Source organism: Saccostrea echinata, unplaced genomic scaffold (assembly GCF_033153115.1).
Source record: "Saccostrea echinata isolate AGI-Se365-2 ecotype Australia unplaced genomic scaffold, CSIRO_AGI_Sech_v1 ptg000003l, whole genome shotgun sequence".
Taxonomy (NCBI): domain Eukaryota; kingdom Metazoa; phylum Mollusca; class Bivalvia; order Ostreida; family Ostreidae; genus Saccostrea; species Saccostrea echinata.
In genome coordinates this window covers 2,770,869-2,787,677 of record NW_026889752.1, presented here as the reverse complement: position 1 = coordinate 2,787,677, position 16,809 = coordinate 2,770,869, and the positions used below count along the sequence as shown (strand labels likewise).

At 31.4% G+C, this 16,809-nt stretch overlaps 1 protein-coding gene across 1 annotated transcript; it reads right to left on the bottom strand.

Annotated features, from left to right (window-relative positions):
• Positions 1–4,187: 4,187 nt before the first annotated feature.
• Positions 4,188–9,381, bottom strand: LOC133178746 (uncharacterized). Its single transcript, XM_061313453.1, has 6 exons — positions 9,144–9,381; positions 8,841–8,984; positions 8,462–8,509; positions 6,504–6,660; positions 5,460–5,579; positions 4,188–4,289 (listed from the first exon to the last, which is right to left on the bottom strand). Exons 1-6 carry the CDS (start codon positions 9,326–9,328, stop codon positions 4,257–4,259), a joined length of 687 nt encoding a protein of 228 aa, XP_061169437.1. The 5' UTR covers positions 9,329–9,381; the 3' UTR covers positions 4,188–4,256.
• Positions 9,382–16,809: the final 7,428 nt, after the last annotated feature.

The following is a 16,809-nucleotide window of genomic DNA, read 5'->3' as shown; positions in this document are numbered from 1 at the left end:
ATGTTGTTTGAGGTGTCTTTTATCACGTCACAAATCGCCGCTGCATGCACACTGACCCTCCAGTGAATACGTCTTCAAATTCAGTGAATAGCTTGATGAATCCTTTGCGTTTTTATAGATTATATAAGGACTATAAATAGACTATATTATAATGCTGAATATTCCGTCGCAATCGATGTATCATTGGTCAGTATACGCGTGTGTCTGAGTGGTGATAAAAATTCAAGGCTTCAAGGACGGACATAATATAAATATTGTATCCCTTCTACCTTTCAGTCTTATTCATGCAAAGAGTCTGAGATACTTTGTCTTAGAAACATATTTAGATTACAATACCAAGATTAAAGGTCAAGGAAGTGATGACTGAGTGACTTAATTAATTCATTTGCCCTGTATAACCGTCTTAATATGACATTCATTTTTATAAGAACAAATTAATATAATGATAATATATCATTATAATATACACTAAATGAATGTTTAAATAAGAGACGTATTTTCTTTCACAGAATTCATTTGTCTTTTGTTTTGTACATGTGTGATATAAGTATCAGGAAAAAAACTTTTAATTTGTTGAAACACATTTGCAGATACAACCCAGAGAAGACCAAAAAAAGGGGGAAATAATTAAAATATTATCGATGACAAGTAAACTATGATAATTAGTGATGTATCATTACTCAACATTACAGATTTATGGAGGATCAAATAGTATCGTGTACTACAGTGTAGCAATGACGACTACAAATTTACCCATTAAATTCTCAATTAAATGTACAGTCTGTCCCAGAATATATGATACCATTTCAAGATTCTGTAAAACCTAATGTAATGAATACTGAATTATATCAAATGCATTATAAACATTGCATATAATGTCCAATTTTATTCACATAATTTGACAGTCATTAAAAAGAAAACAACAAAATGAGTTCACTTTGAAAAATGCTATGGTTTTTAAATGATGTCCTCTAAACGACGTTCTATCTGTGTATTGATAATGTCTAGACACTGCACAAAATTCCTTAACTTGAGACAACAGTGCCTGTCTCGGTAGTAACTCCATGATTTTCATCAGAGGTAAACCTTTTATATATCTTAAAGATTCTGGTTTGGGTTTAGCAGCAGAATCTAAGACTAGGATTGATAATAACAGTTTCAATATGAGGGTAACTAGCTCTTTTGATAATCCATTTTGATAGAAATTGCAGTTTTTTTGCAAAAGTTTGATGTAAATTTGTTACGTTGCAATTTCGTAAGTGTGAGAATTTTTTTGGAATATTTTGTTGCTAAAAAATTGTACTTATTCAAATATTTTTAGAGACATATATCAAAGAAATTGGCCTAGGGACGTGTTTGTGGCAGACATTTCAAATGGTATCATATATTTTGGGACACCCTGTATATTTGAAAATACTTAAAAATAAATTTATTATTGCTGTGTGAAATCTTTTACTATACATTTATTTTTACATGCATAATAGATATTAATTTTTATTATTACATTAATTATTATTATTAAATAGCCTGTATTTCAATAAAAAATTACACAAATACATTTTATTTTATAAGTTTCTATACATACCAGGTTTTAAAACGATATTTACCGGGCGCCAGCGCATTTGAAGTGATTGTGACTTCACAAACGACTCTTAGATAAAACAAGTTGTAACTATTGGCTGCGACAATTGATACCAAATATTCAAATCAGGAGGATCATTGTCTCACAAGCCTACTGACAGGCGTTTTCATGAATATACTGGTAAAATAAATGATCTACTCGCTATGACAAATTAAAAAAGAGGACGGAACTTGTAACCTGCAGAATGGACAAATGGAAGTTTATAAGATGAAAATTCTATTGCAATGTAGCCTTCGCTGTTGTTATCATCTTTCCAGGGCTACACAATGAATAAACATTATTAAGCACTTTCTGGAGGTAAAATTTTGCTATATGGTATTTAAACATTAGTCTATATTAACATTTTCCTTGTCAATACCCTACCATAATAATAACCTTGAATGCCCCCCCCCCCCTTGTCTTGTAATAATACATACCATTAATTATTATACAATTTAAACAAATTTGCCAAGTGTTTTGGTTAAGAAATGCCAGATACCAATTAAAATGCTGACAATCTATGCAACGCAGACATACAGTTAAAAAACACAGAGATATGTTTAAAGATATTTTTCTTGAAAGAATATCATTGAACAAAGTATAAATGTCTAATATAATGCGTGTATGGCTTTATAAGCAAATTGATAATTCATAATAAGAAGTACAAAATGTTTCAATATCACTTTGAGTTCACGAACATGCAAAAAAAAATATAAGTATAAACATTTAAAACATTTAACCGGTACATGTATATTTATAATTTTCTCCACAGTTACTATGTCTGGATCGAGCATTTATTTGATATGTATGCGTACTTCACAATAAAAAAAATATATAACTAAACTATTCATGTTTAATACTTCCATATTTCTTCTTATAGATTAATAAGCGTAGGAAATCCTGATATAATGAGGTCACAAAAGTTGTGATGTGGTTTTGATAGAATAACCCTGAGTTTCAGTGCTTTTGGCCATTACTAACATCTGTAAATACTAGTATATCATTTAGTTACACGTTTACTTAAAAAGTTATGGTAAATATCTTCATAGATTAAAAACTGTACAAATAATCTCAAAATTGTTAAGTAAACTTTAATTATGCAATAATAGACATCATTTCTTTAAACTTACAAATGCAAATATTAATACAAATGTTTAAAATGTAAAAAGTATAAGGTGAACAATATTCAAATCCTACACAAGACAACATACATGTAGCTGTTTTGCATTAAAAGATAAAATAAAAGATGCTTAAGGAAGTTTCATGAAAAAAAATCAGTTCTTTTTAAAACTAAGGACTTTGATTTACAGTCTTGATACAATATTGTATCTATGTCCAGTGGGATGTATTATAAGTGTTCAAAAATCAGTGTAAAAGGTTAAATAAAAAAATTCTATCACATTGCACAGGGAATATTCTATTTGGACGTGTTTTCAGGGACGTTTATAGTATAAACGTCCCTGGTGTTGTATTTCTCATGAAATTTATACATGTAAATATGAAACATACAGTTATGTAAATTGATAAAATACAGGTAAAACAATTCACAGAGTAGACGTTTTAAATGTCTACTTATTTCAGGAAGATACATATTTAGGAGTTTCTTATTAATCCTTTGTATATTATTTCATGAATAAAACTAAAATATGACATTATGTAAATAAACATAGAAAAAAAATGACCAGACTAAGTTTAGATCGCAAATAAGTTCCTGGCCTACATTATGTGAATTTGTGCAAAGTTGTAAATATGCTTAAATAAAAAGAGTATATGCAGTATTGTAAATGGATCTAACCTAGGTAAACATGATAAAAAATTGTGTTGAAAAACGATTTATCTACTGGAAACGTAAATGTGTACTTATTTCAGAAAGATACATATTTTGGGGTCTCTGGATTGGTCCATTGTGTATTATTTCATGAATAAAACTAAAATAAGACATTATGTAAATAGACATAGAAAAAAATTATTTAGATCACAAATAAATTCCTGGCCAACATTATTTTTATATTATGATTTTGTTAAGTTTTAAATAATTATGCTTAAAAAAATAAAGTATACACAGTTTTATACACTGTAGGTGAGTCTATACTACGTAAACATGGTAAAAGGTTTTGTTGAAAAAAAAATCCTCCACTGGAATCATAATTTTTTTCTCTGAGATTGTTAGAGATTAATTTTGTAAAATAAAATATAAATTGAACAATATCTCATGATATGTAATTTTGTTTTTAAAGTGGGAAATATCAATTTTTCAAAGACCCCAAAAAGATCTGGAATTCCTCGATAAAACGCTAAAAAAACACATAACAATCTGCAACAGATATGTATGACATCATAAAGAACATTGTACATAGATTAGAACTTTGAAAAAAAAATCAGGTGAATTAAAAATATGCTAAGGATTCATATACAAATATTATCTTAGGTATTTGTCATGTAAAATTGTATATATAATATAAAATAGTCGTTTTTTTTTTATCTGTAAACTATGCCAGTTGTACAATATAATAAAGATAACGACAAGGGATACAGAATACAGCATTTAAAAGATAAAAAAGGGACAGATTGTCAAGTTTGCACATTGTGGCACTGCAGCAATTAAACGTTGACTTGATTGCAAAAATTGTTTTCATCACATCAGAATCTTTTCCATGCGAGCAAATTCCTTAGAAAAGAAATGAAGTAGTAAAATAAATGTAATTTCGTAAACACAGGTAAACTGCTGAGTGAACTTTGTCACACTCACAGGATTTATAAATTCATTTTTTACATCATGTCCAAATTATTGTCCATTACACGCATGATGTTAATTTCGGGGCATACATTTTTTTTTCTAGTACGAAATAAAAATTCTTTGCATGTTTTTTAACCTTTGTCATATCGAGCATTAAAGGAAAAATAACTCAAACAATTTATTCTTCCAAAATTTAAATCTTTCCTTAAATAGGAGCCTCTGTGACTAAAGAAGTGAAAATTGTTTAGTTGAACAACTTTACGATTGACCAAGCTACAAAATTTGGTGAAAAGTGGGAAAATGTAATTTTACAGCTAAAAATAATTTAAGAAATTTATGAAGTTTTGTTAATGAAATGTGTAAATTTGTTAAGTGAATGTTGGGCAATGCATGCCATGTTTTTTTATGCTGATAATATCTGGATTGAAAAACTCAATGCTATCAGAAATACCAAAGATGCAAGTCATGTTGGAGAATGCGCAAGACGAAAAATGATATAAAGAATTTCATCATTTTAAGTTAAGCATACTAACTCTTAATGTAAAGAATTCTTATTAGGTTGTCTGGATTTAAAAAGTCATATTCTAATAAAATATATTCAAATAAAATACCCTGCATTTGTCATGAAATAAATGATATCTTAACACATAACAAAGAAAATCGACCATTGAGTACTGAGTATGCTGTTTTGGCTGATAAGTAATGCTGATTGTATTTTATGCATTTAGTTATGTCAGTTATCCTTGCAGTTTGTGCTATCTGCTTGCTAATAATGCTGCCCATTTACTGAAAAATGCATGAAATCATTAGTGTTTTTTTATGATGCTGGTTTATGAAGGAGAAAATACTTCCCAAACGTTAACAAAGACTAAGAAAACCAGCACATGCATCCAATATCTTTGAATTCGTACAGATATCAGGAATCGGATGCCCTATAGAATAAATTTGGCTATTTTCCAACATTAATGTTTGCTAGCACAAATCATGTAATATTTTCTTAAATATCATATTTTTCAATCACTATCTTAATAACAATGTTGGTAACACTCTTTGAACTTTTTCCATTGACATTGTATGAAGAGCAAAAAGAGAGATACAAACTTTTTCTCCAGTCTGACACCAAAGTAAGCCACACAATGAGTATTGTTCCATGAGTACATATCCCTGCCTCTCGTACAGGTGCTGTGCTCGATTGCTAGTTGCTACCCAAAGATATATAGCCTGTTAAATGAAAGTGAATCCAATTTGAACATAACTCGAAAAATAAGAGACCCCATAGGCCACAACGCTCACATGAATCACCTTGGTCTTTTTATCAGAGGGTTAATCAAAATATTTTCCCAGCAGAAGTAAATCCCCCTCCTTTGAATCTACACTTTATTAGGAAGCTTTCATGTAAGGTTCATCTTTTCTGGTTCAGTGGTTTTAAGAAGAAGATTGATAAACATTCTTTCCTATGTATTCCAGTGTTATCCTTTAACCCCCTATTGTGGCCCCACCCAAACCTGGGGGCCAAGACTTGAACAAATTTGAATCTACACTCTGTCAGGAAGTTTTCATAAGTTTCATTTTCTCTTGCCTAGTGGTTTTTGAGAATAAAAATTTTAAACCTTTTTTCTGCATATTTCTATGTAATAAAATTTGATCCCTTATTGTGGCCCCAACTTTCCCCCGGGGTTTAAGATTTGAATCCCTTATTGTGGCCCCAACTTTCCCCCGTGGGTTCAAGATTTGAATCTACACTATGTCAGGAAACTTTAGCATAAGTTTCATTTTTTTCTTTTCTGGCCCAGATGTTCTTGAGAAAATTTTTAAATGAACCCATCAAATTTTCACTATTTCTTTAATTTTTTTCCCCATGAAAGAGAGCAGTAGTTCTAGAGAAGTCAAAAAGTTTACAGATGATAGACGACAGACAGACAGACGCCAGGCACTCCTTGATCAGAAAAGCTTACTTGATCCTTTGTCTCAGGTAAGCTAAAAAGGCTTTAGAGAGAATAAAATTCTTTCAGTCATTGACAAGAAGTCTTGAAATTCAGAATGGCATTTGGTCACTTTTCGAAAATCAGTATATTATGAGGTACTGTTCCCCACAATCAACTGTAGAAGTCCTTGAAAAATCTTCTAAAAGACAGAAATGTTTACCTTACATCCCCTTCTTTTGGCATCAATTTCAGCCATGTCTAACAAGACTTTCCCTATTCCTCTCCCTCTAAATCTGGCATCTACTCCTATGTGATCTACATAACATTTTCCTCGTGGAATATCCTCACCTGATACAGCACAGTTAAGACATGCCAACCTAAAATATCAAGAAAGTGTACTATAAGTACACTGCTTGACTTTAGGAACTTGTATTAGGAAAAGGTATAATTTCTTAATCTTGGGTGGGAATTCCTTTATAAAGAGAATTGTAATAAAGGAGTTATGGTAAGGAATTGTGACACTGGTTTAAATGAACTGTTCAAATATGTTAAAATAATTTCAAACATTAAAATTATGGTTTTATTGATGAATGACATATAAATAATAAACTGTGTTTTATTATAAGAAGGTTGTGAAGCATAGAAGGAAAGTTAAATGACACCCAACAGAAAGTCCTGAATATTTTCCTAAACTTTTGGTTAAAAAATCATGTTCCCTATGCTGATAATAATCAAAGGAAAGAATATAAAATACATGTTCAGTTCTGAAGGACAGGGTCAAATAGACCAATTTTATGATTTTCATAAACTTCATAGCTTCTGCAGAAATTTTTAAGTCACTATAAGAGTGGAAAATTTAAGTATCATTTTTTTTTAGCAATTATTACATCTGCAATGCATTTTAAAAAAAATGTTGGTTTTTTTTTAAGAAAAAGAAGTCACCAAAAAATAAAAATTATATTTTCATGCCCTTGAAGATTTATGGGCATACTGCTTTTAATCTGTCCTTTTGTCTTTCTGGGTTTTTTTTCCCTTTTTTTTTTTTTAATTTTTTTGCAGTCTGCTAAAAATTTAACTTTGCTAATAACTTTCATTGATTGGAGCTTGTCCTTCATATTTCAAATGTGGATTCCTTGTGACATAACTTTTCTTTGGACATCAACATATTTGACCTTGGAGTTTGACCTAATTCTTGCAAATTTTTACCATATTTAACTTTGACTTTGACCAACATTTTTGAACTTTGGATCTTGGTGCTTGAAATACATGTACTTTTGAGAAAACTTTAGCCTTGTCAACAACTTAATATGAATTTTTGGTGCTTAGGCTGTCATTTTTCTCTCAAGTTTATTAATTTTAACAAAACCATCCCTTGGGTTCCAACACTTTCATACCTTGACCTAGAAGTTTGAAAAACTTAAAAGCCTTAAACTTGACAACCATTGGTGTTTCAGCTTTCATATTTCACTTCTGTATAACTTGTGATAATGCCTTCCTTTCTGGTACCTATTTGTCTTTGGCCTTGAAGTTTGACATACATTTGAAAACTTAAACTTTGGTTATTACTTTGTTGATAATAGTGCTTTCATTTTTTAAATGTATATTCACTGTGTCAAAGCCTTTCCTCAGTACAAATGTATGTGAACTTGACCTTTGAGTCTGACCTACATTTGAAAAACTTCAAGCTTGATCATAATTTCTGAAGGATTGGTGGAAGGGATTTTTGACTTATATTGGAGAAGCTTTGATCTTTGCAATGAGATTTCATATAGGGAATCAGTCATCTTATTTTTTTCATGCAAACAATTAATTTGTTTGTCAGATTAATTTTATGTAGTGATTTATTTAAATTTTGAAATAGGTAAATTTTGCTGCAGGTGTATCAAAAACAAATCTTCTAACCAACTGAATCCTGATTACAAGTATAAAATTCCTTTTTTTTCTTTTTTTTTCCATGTATTACAATTACTATTTGTTATTTATCAAATCCGTGCCAAAATTTACTTTGTTGTTTCAACTGAGGACACTTGTTTAATACATTAAAAAAATTCATGACTAATCTCAAATGATAATAAATTATACAACAAACTCTTATTAAATAAGTCAGATACAGAGGATTTAACACATTAATTAACTTCACAAAACTGAAATATTAAGAAGTCATTTGTACATTCTCACCCACAAGAATCTGAGCATCCTAATGGAGGCATATCTTGATCCCTATCTCTGTAAAAGAAAAAAATGTAAGAAATATTTTAAATTTACAATTTAGGATACAAAATCACAAAAAGAGAGAAAGTATATATCTTTCACCAATAAATATCATTTCTCCCCTATGTTTCATTCTAACATATAATTTTCCTTTATCAAATTTTGAGATTTAAAAGGTGACTGAGATTTCAAGTCTTCCATATTATAAACAATATTATTATGATGAATTTTGAATATCAACTGTCATTTTCTTCAACATTTGCCAAACATTTTTGTTTGACCTTTTCTTGTTAAACAAAAATAAAATATTAGGTCATTTTTACTGTAGGACCCTAAAAATTATTACGGGAAGAGATCTTTATCTCCATGGTAACGAAGAACACAAGAGCCAGCTCTCTCTCCATTGTATTCTGCAATGAAGTCTCTTTCATAATATAATGGAGGCCTTCTGCGTGACATTTTTGCAAATAATTCCTGTATTTTAGGAAGGCTGAAAAGAGAAAAACAATGTACAGTTGTAAATTTTAAAATTAATTTCAAAATTTTAAATTTTGTACAGTAAAATATTTGTGTACAAAAGTTCAAAACACTTTAATGCTGGGATCTACTATAATGAAGCAGGCATATTCATAAATCAATTCATCCATACCTGTTTTTGCTAGTAGCATGAATAAATTTTCTTTCAAATGCTTCGACCATTAATCTGCCACTAAACTGACAATCTTCTTCTGTGTCTTGGAGATTCCTTATGGTAACTGGGCCTCTCTTTAAAAGTTCTGGTTGGGTGTTTATTTGACCTAGTGCTACGGGCTGGTGTGTTGTTACAAATTCCATTTTACAATGATCCAATGCAGCATAAATACATTAATTTGTTCTTTCCATCAGATAAAATACTGTAAAAGATAATGTATATAATTATGAAAAGTTAAAAATAAGAGGCTCATGGGCCATAATGCTTACCTGAATAACTATTGCCCTTCTTGTTCTTCACCAACAGATTCTTCTACCTAAATATTTCTATGTAAAATTTTGATTTGCCAATTGTAGCCCCACCCTACCCCCTGGGGTCATAATGTGACAGACCTGAATCTACACTACCTGAGGATGTGTCCCTATAAATATGACTAATCAAGGTTTCCCTGGTCTTAAAAAGATTTTTGAAGATTTTTTTTTACATGTATTCTTATTGCCCATTGTGGCCCCATCCTACTAGTAGGGAGGGGGAGTGTCATAATTTGAACAAACAAGAATCTACACTAACTTTGGAAGTTTCTCTATAAATATGATTGGTCATGTCTTTGCTTTTCACAAGAAGATTTTTAAAGATTTTTATAATCAATTCCCATGTAAAACTTGTTTTCCCACAGTGGCTCCACCCTACCCCCAGTGATCATGATTTGAACAAACTTTATTCTAAAATTATGTCTGTGTAGGGAAGTTTTCTTTAAGTTTCATCTTTTCTGACCCAGTGCTTCTTGAGCAGTTAGGGGTGAGACTGCATATCCATCATTTTGAAAAATGATACTGATAATTGTCATTTCTACCAACTACATAATGTACATATTTTTATTATTTTTGTACATATGACTTCTTTCCATCATATTTGCATTCCCAAGTTTAATCGTCCAACCCATTTACTACAATAATAACATATTTATTTAGTGCACTATCCTGCCATATACCCCATTCATACGACACGATTTGCATACTTCAGTATATTTTACACATATGTAAATTTACATAGGCAATTTTTGTCGTATGAACTGATTTGCTCATATGCAAATTCTGCACAGTTGAGTAAATTTGCACCTGGTCAGGACAAGGTGCAAATTAACTTTTGCATACACGTTGTTGCAAATTATTTGCTCCAGTGTGTAAATTTTGTCGTATGAACATGCAGCAAAATTACTTATGTAAGTTTTTCGTCTTGTGTATTGCATCAATCTCCATTTTAAGCATTGCTACTGTTATGTATACAAAATAGAAATAAAAATATATTTTTATATAAAATAAAATAAAATTTAAAAAAAATAAATAAAATTTATAAACGATAAAAATATCAGTCGGTAACATGGCGGCTAGAAAGCAAAGCTCTAAATATGCGGATTTTCAATGGTCATTCTTGCTCTACTTAAACTTTAGTTGAAAGTGAATTTAGTTTTTGTAAAGGTAGATCTGTTGGTGTATGGCTTCAAAAGCCAAGTCTACAAAGGATACGCTGGGTCGTCGAGAAGTACTACTGTCTAGCATAGTACAATGTGTACTTTCTCAAATTGCTTTCTCCGCTCTGAAAACAAGGAGCCATTATCTCCTCTGAAATAAATTTTTGATTTTGCGAAAAATCGGGCTTCATGAACCTTTCCTGGCAAACCCATCTTTATGTCTTTAAAGGCATAGCTGCGGTCGCAAACATACCGCAGTATCAATGAGTAGAACCCCTTCCTGTTCAAGTAGTCTCCCATGTGAATGCTTAGGAGTAATGTTAGGAATATGCGTGCATCATTTGCCCCACCACAGGTTATAGCCCTTGATAACTTTCTTCACCCTTTTTCAGTTTTTAAACTGAGGCAGGATACTGATAGATAAGTTGATGTTACATGGATGTCAACAATCTCATTTAAAGTCAGCATTTTGAAAATAAATAGTTTTCGTATGAAGTATTTCCCCTTCGAGTTATTTCCCTTGGCCACCATCTTGGGGGTCAAACTAGTAAATTTTCCTCTTTGACCAACCAATTTTAAACTTGTATGGCAGAAATATAAGAGCAAAAATCTTTAAATATCTAAACTTCTGAATTAAGGAACCTTTTGTTAACATATATTCGTAAGGAAAACTGTTTTCTTTGCCTCATTGTCCAGTATGACACATTTAAAATCGTTGAATAATGAAGGAATCTGGGCTTGTTGATGTCCAATATGGAGACTGACGGAAAATAACTCTATGGTGACTATAATGACTATTATGATATTGTCAGCAAATAAAACCTATCTCAGGGTCATATTGGCTGCTTTGTTTCATACCTATTGTTAGGACTTCGTTTTATACTGATTTGACTATGGAATGTCCCGTCTATCTGATCATTACATTGGTCTCATGGCAGGTGTGACCGGTCGACTGGGAGTGCTTACTTCTCCTAGGCACCTGATCCCACCTCTGGAATTACCAGAGGATCTGAGCCCTCTTCACATATTTGTATTTTTTAATGATTTTTGAGATCGATCACAGTTTGTTATCTTCACCATTTTCATTCTCCTTCTGGAAAATACACATGTTCTTCAAGCAGATGTTCCATAATGGCCTTGCAAACTTGATGTTTACAATCAAACACGTTAGATTTCACCAACACCAAAAAGATTTCCAATCGTCCTTTTTTCCGCTAACCAGTAGATGGTAACAGCCACCTTTTTCTTTACATCCAACGGCTCTTCTACAGTCTTTGGACCGGGACCAAAGCATTTTCCAACTTCTCACAAAGTTTAAAAAAAATTTCCTTCTTTTTTTCGAAAATTCTCTTACCAATCTTTGCTCTTAAAGTTGTTAAGAACGGTTCGGTCTGCCAGTCAGCGGATCTGATTTTTCTTCGTTTCCTTCTGGAACATCCAAAAGTTAGTCCTATACCCAAATAGTAAGGAAATACCCTTTTTCTGTGAAAATTCACAATTCTGAATCTGTCCATCTCCCTTTTCTTATATGACAATTTGAGGGTTTACCTAAAGTACATAAATCTCGTCTGAACGCAAAGCAAATTAAATTTTACTTATGTGTGTAAATTAACTCGTGTGTAAATTTGCACATATAAGCAAATTTTCGTCATATGAATGGGGTAATAGGCAAATGTGTAGAGAAACATCTTAACATACAATTGAAACCAAAATAAAATAGTGCACCCCATAAAACAAATGAAATAATTAAGTGCGCCCAGACCTACCAATATGATAAAAAATGAGGAAATTATACAGTCATATTTATTTTCAGAGGTAACTCTATATTCATGATATTGTAAAATAAACTCCAAATAGTTATGACTGTTTTTCATCATTATTCTAAAAATTGATGAATTTTTAGACATTTCTAAAAATCAATTTTATGACTAGAAATCATAATTTTTAAAAGTGATGAATTTCAGTCTCACCCCTGACTGTTGAGAAGATTTTTAAATGACCCCACCCAATTTTTACATTTTCTTCACTAAGTCTTGAACAAAATTGAATAGTGAGTGATTAAAAAAAAACAAACACATTTTTAAAAAAATATATCGATCTTTGTATGTAATAAACATATACATGTATCATACCTTTCCATTAAATGACAATCATAGAAATGAGAATCGTATTAAAATAAATACTCTTGCGCAATTATCATAATCATAATAATATACACCTTTGATTAGGTTTTGTCTGTATCCCCTCAAAAAGCAATATTTCCTGCCTTGCATTATGCAATCAAAATTCTTGTGAAAGATTGTAACATTGTATATTAAAAGACTAATTTCTATAACATTTTCATACCCTTATTTATCTTGTTTACGCATTTAACAGGTTGGGCACACCCCACCAAATGGTCATTTATCCCCCGTTTGGTGCACAATCTCCCATATCGGAGACAAATTTTACTGACCATTTGGGAGAGAAAAATGGTTGTGTTCATTTCCATAGAATGGCGTGAAATGGCGCATAATTTTAAACCACGTGGAATAAAATATAGATATTTATCGGTGTTCTGAATGAAAAAAATCGGAAATTCAACGTGTAATTATTTGCGCAGAGTCGGTCAAAAATTTGACAAAAAACGTCACGTACGTAAACAAGTGCAACATTTCTCTGTTTTTACTTAAAAAGAAAATTCCCTCCTTCTCCAACGATGCTGCACCTGTCAATCATTTTCTTTACTTTCTATTTCGATTATCCGGGCAACCAATCAAATAATGCAAACAAATAAAAACGATGATCTTTTTATAACCTGGTCAAAAGTCGGATTTTACTACGGAGGCACATTTGTGTCAATTTTCAATTAGGAAATCAAAAGAAAAATAAGTTTTCGCCTTTATTTCGTTTTATTTTGTACGTAATGGCTTTGTTCTTTATAAAAATAGTAAATGAAGTTAGATTATGATATAATTATTGTTTTAAAATGATGTACTTTGAACGAAAACAAGAATAATTGCAAAAGTCACTTTGTAAATCTTTTATTGAAAATTATTTATCAAATATTTTAAATTCATCAGTAATATACATATTAAACCACAAAAGGTTGCATGGAATATGCAACTTCATCCTAAAAGAAAAATAACAAAAGATATTACGTTCAAGTCTAGCAAAATTTAACTTTATAGCAGTATGTGCCCACCATACCAGTAAAGTAATGAAGAGCTCGTGTTTAACGGGATTTTATGGAAATAAATATTGACGAAGATCCAAAAAGAGATTGAAACTTAACTTATCAAGAGTTACACCACTGGATGAAATAGAATTTTTATCCTACTAGACACAATCAAAATTTTTTTTATCAATTGATCAAGAAGTTCGGCTGTTACGGACAACTATGGGTGTCGTTTTTAGGAAGTTATGGAGAAATTGCACATGGAAAATCGACCAAACTATGTTTATTGTGCGAGGAATATGATTATGTTCACTAAAATTCCCCAATGCCTAAGTAAATGCGCTTTTGCTTTTTTTTAATAAAAATTGGAATAGAATAAAAAAGTCCACCATTTGGTCAGTAAAATTCGTCTCCAATATGGGAGATTGTCCGCCAAACGGGGGATAAATGACCATTTGGTGGGGTGTGCCCAACCTGTTTAACCTGTATACAACAGACTGTACAATTACATGTATGTATAAACAAATCTTTGAAGACATATTAAATTAAACAAATTTCACTTCTTTATTCTTTCACTTTTTCTGTGTAATATTTGTGGGAGAGAAAAAAGACTTACTTGTGCACTTCTGAATTACTGAGCCGCAAAACAGTTCCAAATCAAATGTTTATTTAACTACGAAATCAAACAGGATATATTGGTTATTTACAAAATAACAAAAGTACAGCTTGTAGTTGAAATGGAAAAAATGTTTCCGGAATACTATTGAAAACCCTTAATTGCCATCCGAGCTTATTTTACCTACAAAAATGAGCTTTGTTTGTATGCACTTCCTTGTGCATTTAAAAGTATATTAATTTTGGTATTTACTGAAAATTATAAATTTATTCTTCTGTAAAATGGTAAAATTGGAAATATTGTTTTACTATAATTTATATTCAGTTGTTTCTGTTCTTATTGTTGCTTCTGCTGAAATAGTGGTTAAGATATTCTGCACTTTTTTAATCCTACCCCGTTTTAAATAGAAGGACTTCATGCATGCAAGTACATGTACTAAATTCTTGGTATATGTACGACTTCACTCTTTGTATGCAGTGGATCCCAGCTATTCTCTTTAGAGAAAGCCTGTCCACTTTTCTAAAGAGAATAGATCCCAGCCACTAATTTTTCATGCTTCCATATGGGATAAAGACCTTTTTTAACTTGAACGCCCATTGCACTGAAATTTCCTGTGGGTCAAGCTATAAACTATCCACGAGTAAAGTAACTTTGATTAATTAAATAATACTGTAATTATCTTACTGTCCAGAAAATTTCGCAGCTATGTTAAGGCTTCCCGAAGCTCTAAAATGCGCTCAAAACATAATATGTCATTGCGAGGTCGGTTTTGGTTTTAATTTATAAGTATTGAGCTTTAGTACTTCCAATTTATATAAAGGGTTTCCTCGGCTATATATTAACATATTTTGTTATGATATCACATGACTTTGTTGATCACGTGACGGTCATTTATAATTTTTTGAAGTGTTTCACATAAATCGCTTCGGCGCAGCTGATTAACACAATAATTTTTAACATTTTGTTATATAAATAAACTCATCGTATCCTTGTGAATCCGAAATGTGCTTGGGAAAAGTCATAGTATTACTTGGGTACAAAATATTTCCTGAGAAATTCAACTTACCTACAAATTTCAGGGTATTTTCCACACAATATCGTAATCTGTATTAAAACAAAGCCAACAGACATTTTTCCCAAGCAAGATTCAGTTAGAGAACAACCTCTTCTTACATATTTCCTAAAAAAAAATGTCAGATTAATCCTCAATAATCACCTGCGCCAGAATCTTTTACACATACAAAATAAATTCTACCTCCAACCACTGGTATAAAACAGAGTACATTTCAAAAGTATATTTTTCATAAGCATTTTGTACATGCTAAATTTCAATCAAGGGTAGGCAAGCGGTGTATTTTTATGATATTCGGACATATAAAACTTAAAAAAACCATTAACGATCCGTGAATTTTGCAATAGCTATCTAGCATTTTACGTGCAGTTTGAAATAAAGTGTCAAGTTCATGACACTCTCCCTGTCATAACACCTCAAGTTTGCAGTGACCTGACGTCATTTTCCATTATGACGTCATATTTTGGTAGTTCAAAGATGTGAAGGCACAGAGTGCACTGTGATATTCTACGGGAAGCCTTAACCTACCTGCGTTAATCATCATGAACTTGATGATTCAGTAAAGACTCGTGCTTTACATACCCTTCCTCCGCCCCTTCTATCAAAACCCAGGATCCGCTCCTTTAATTAGTGTATTTGTTTTCCAGATAATTGCAGCCCATTTATTGTACGTGTCACCAATAACACACAATCCTTGTTCAAATGTCTTAGTTCGGCGACATGTATCTACATTCGTAATATTACAAATATTAACAGACAATGCACGTTCTTCGTATGCCCAAGCCAGACTAAATTTACAAATACATGTACTTGAAATAGTAGAAATTAAAGGTCAACTTCTAGAACTGCAACAGTATATGGCCGTAGAATATTTTTTAAATCATTGATTTATGGAAAATTTCTGACTTTTTGCAGGTATTTAAAATTGTTATTTAAGAAATTCATACCAAATCTTTTGTTGTTTCAAAGGGGGGGGGGGGGGGATGGCATATGTTTACGGACAAAAAACAGCAAAAATGATCATTTTTTCAGCAATTTCAAAGGGGATTACAACTGAAAAATTGTATTTTATCAATCATACATGTTCTACATTAATACAGAGATGAAAAGACAAGGTCAGGGTCATAAGGGTTCAAAATCGTTTTGCATTCGAAATGTCTTGTCACAGGTTAGGCGCAAGTTGAGTATAAAACCCTTATAAGTTATATTCTCTGACCGAGGTTAAAGTTTCTGTGACAGTTACTTAGAAGTGTTTTGGAGAGATGAAATAAAATTTGATATTGTACACTATAATTTTTTTTTTTAAAA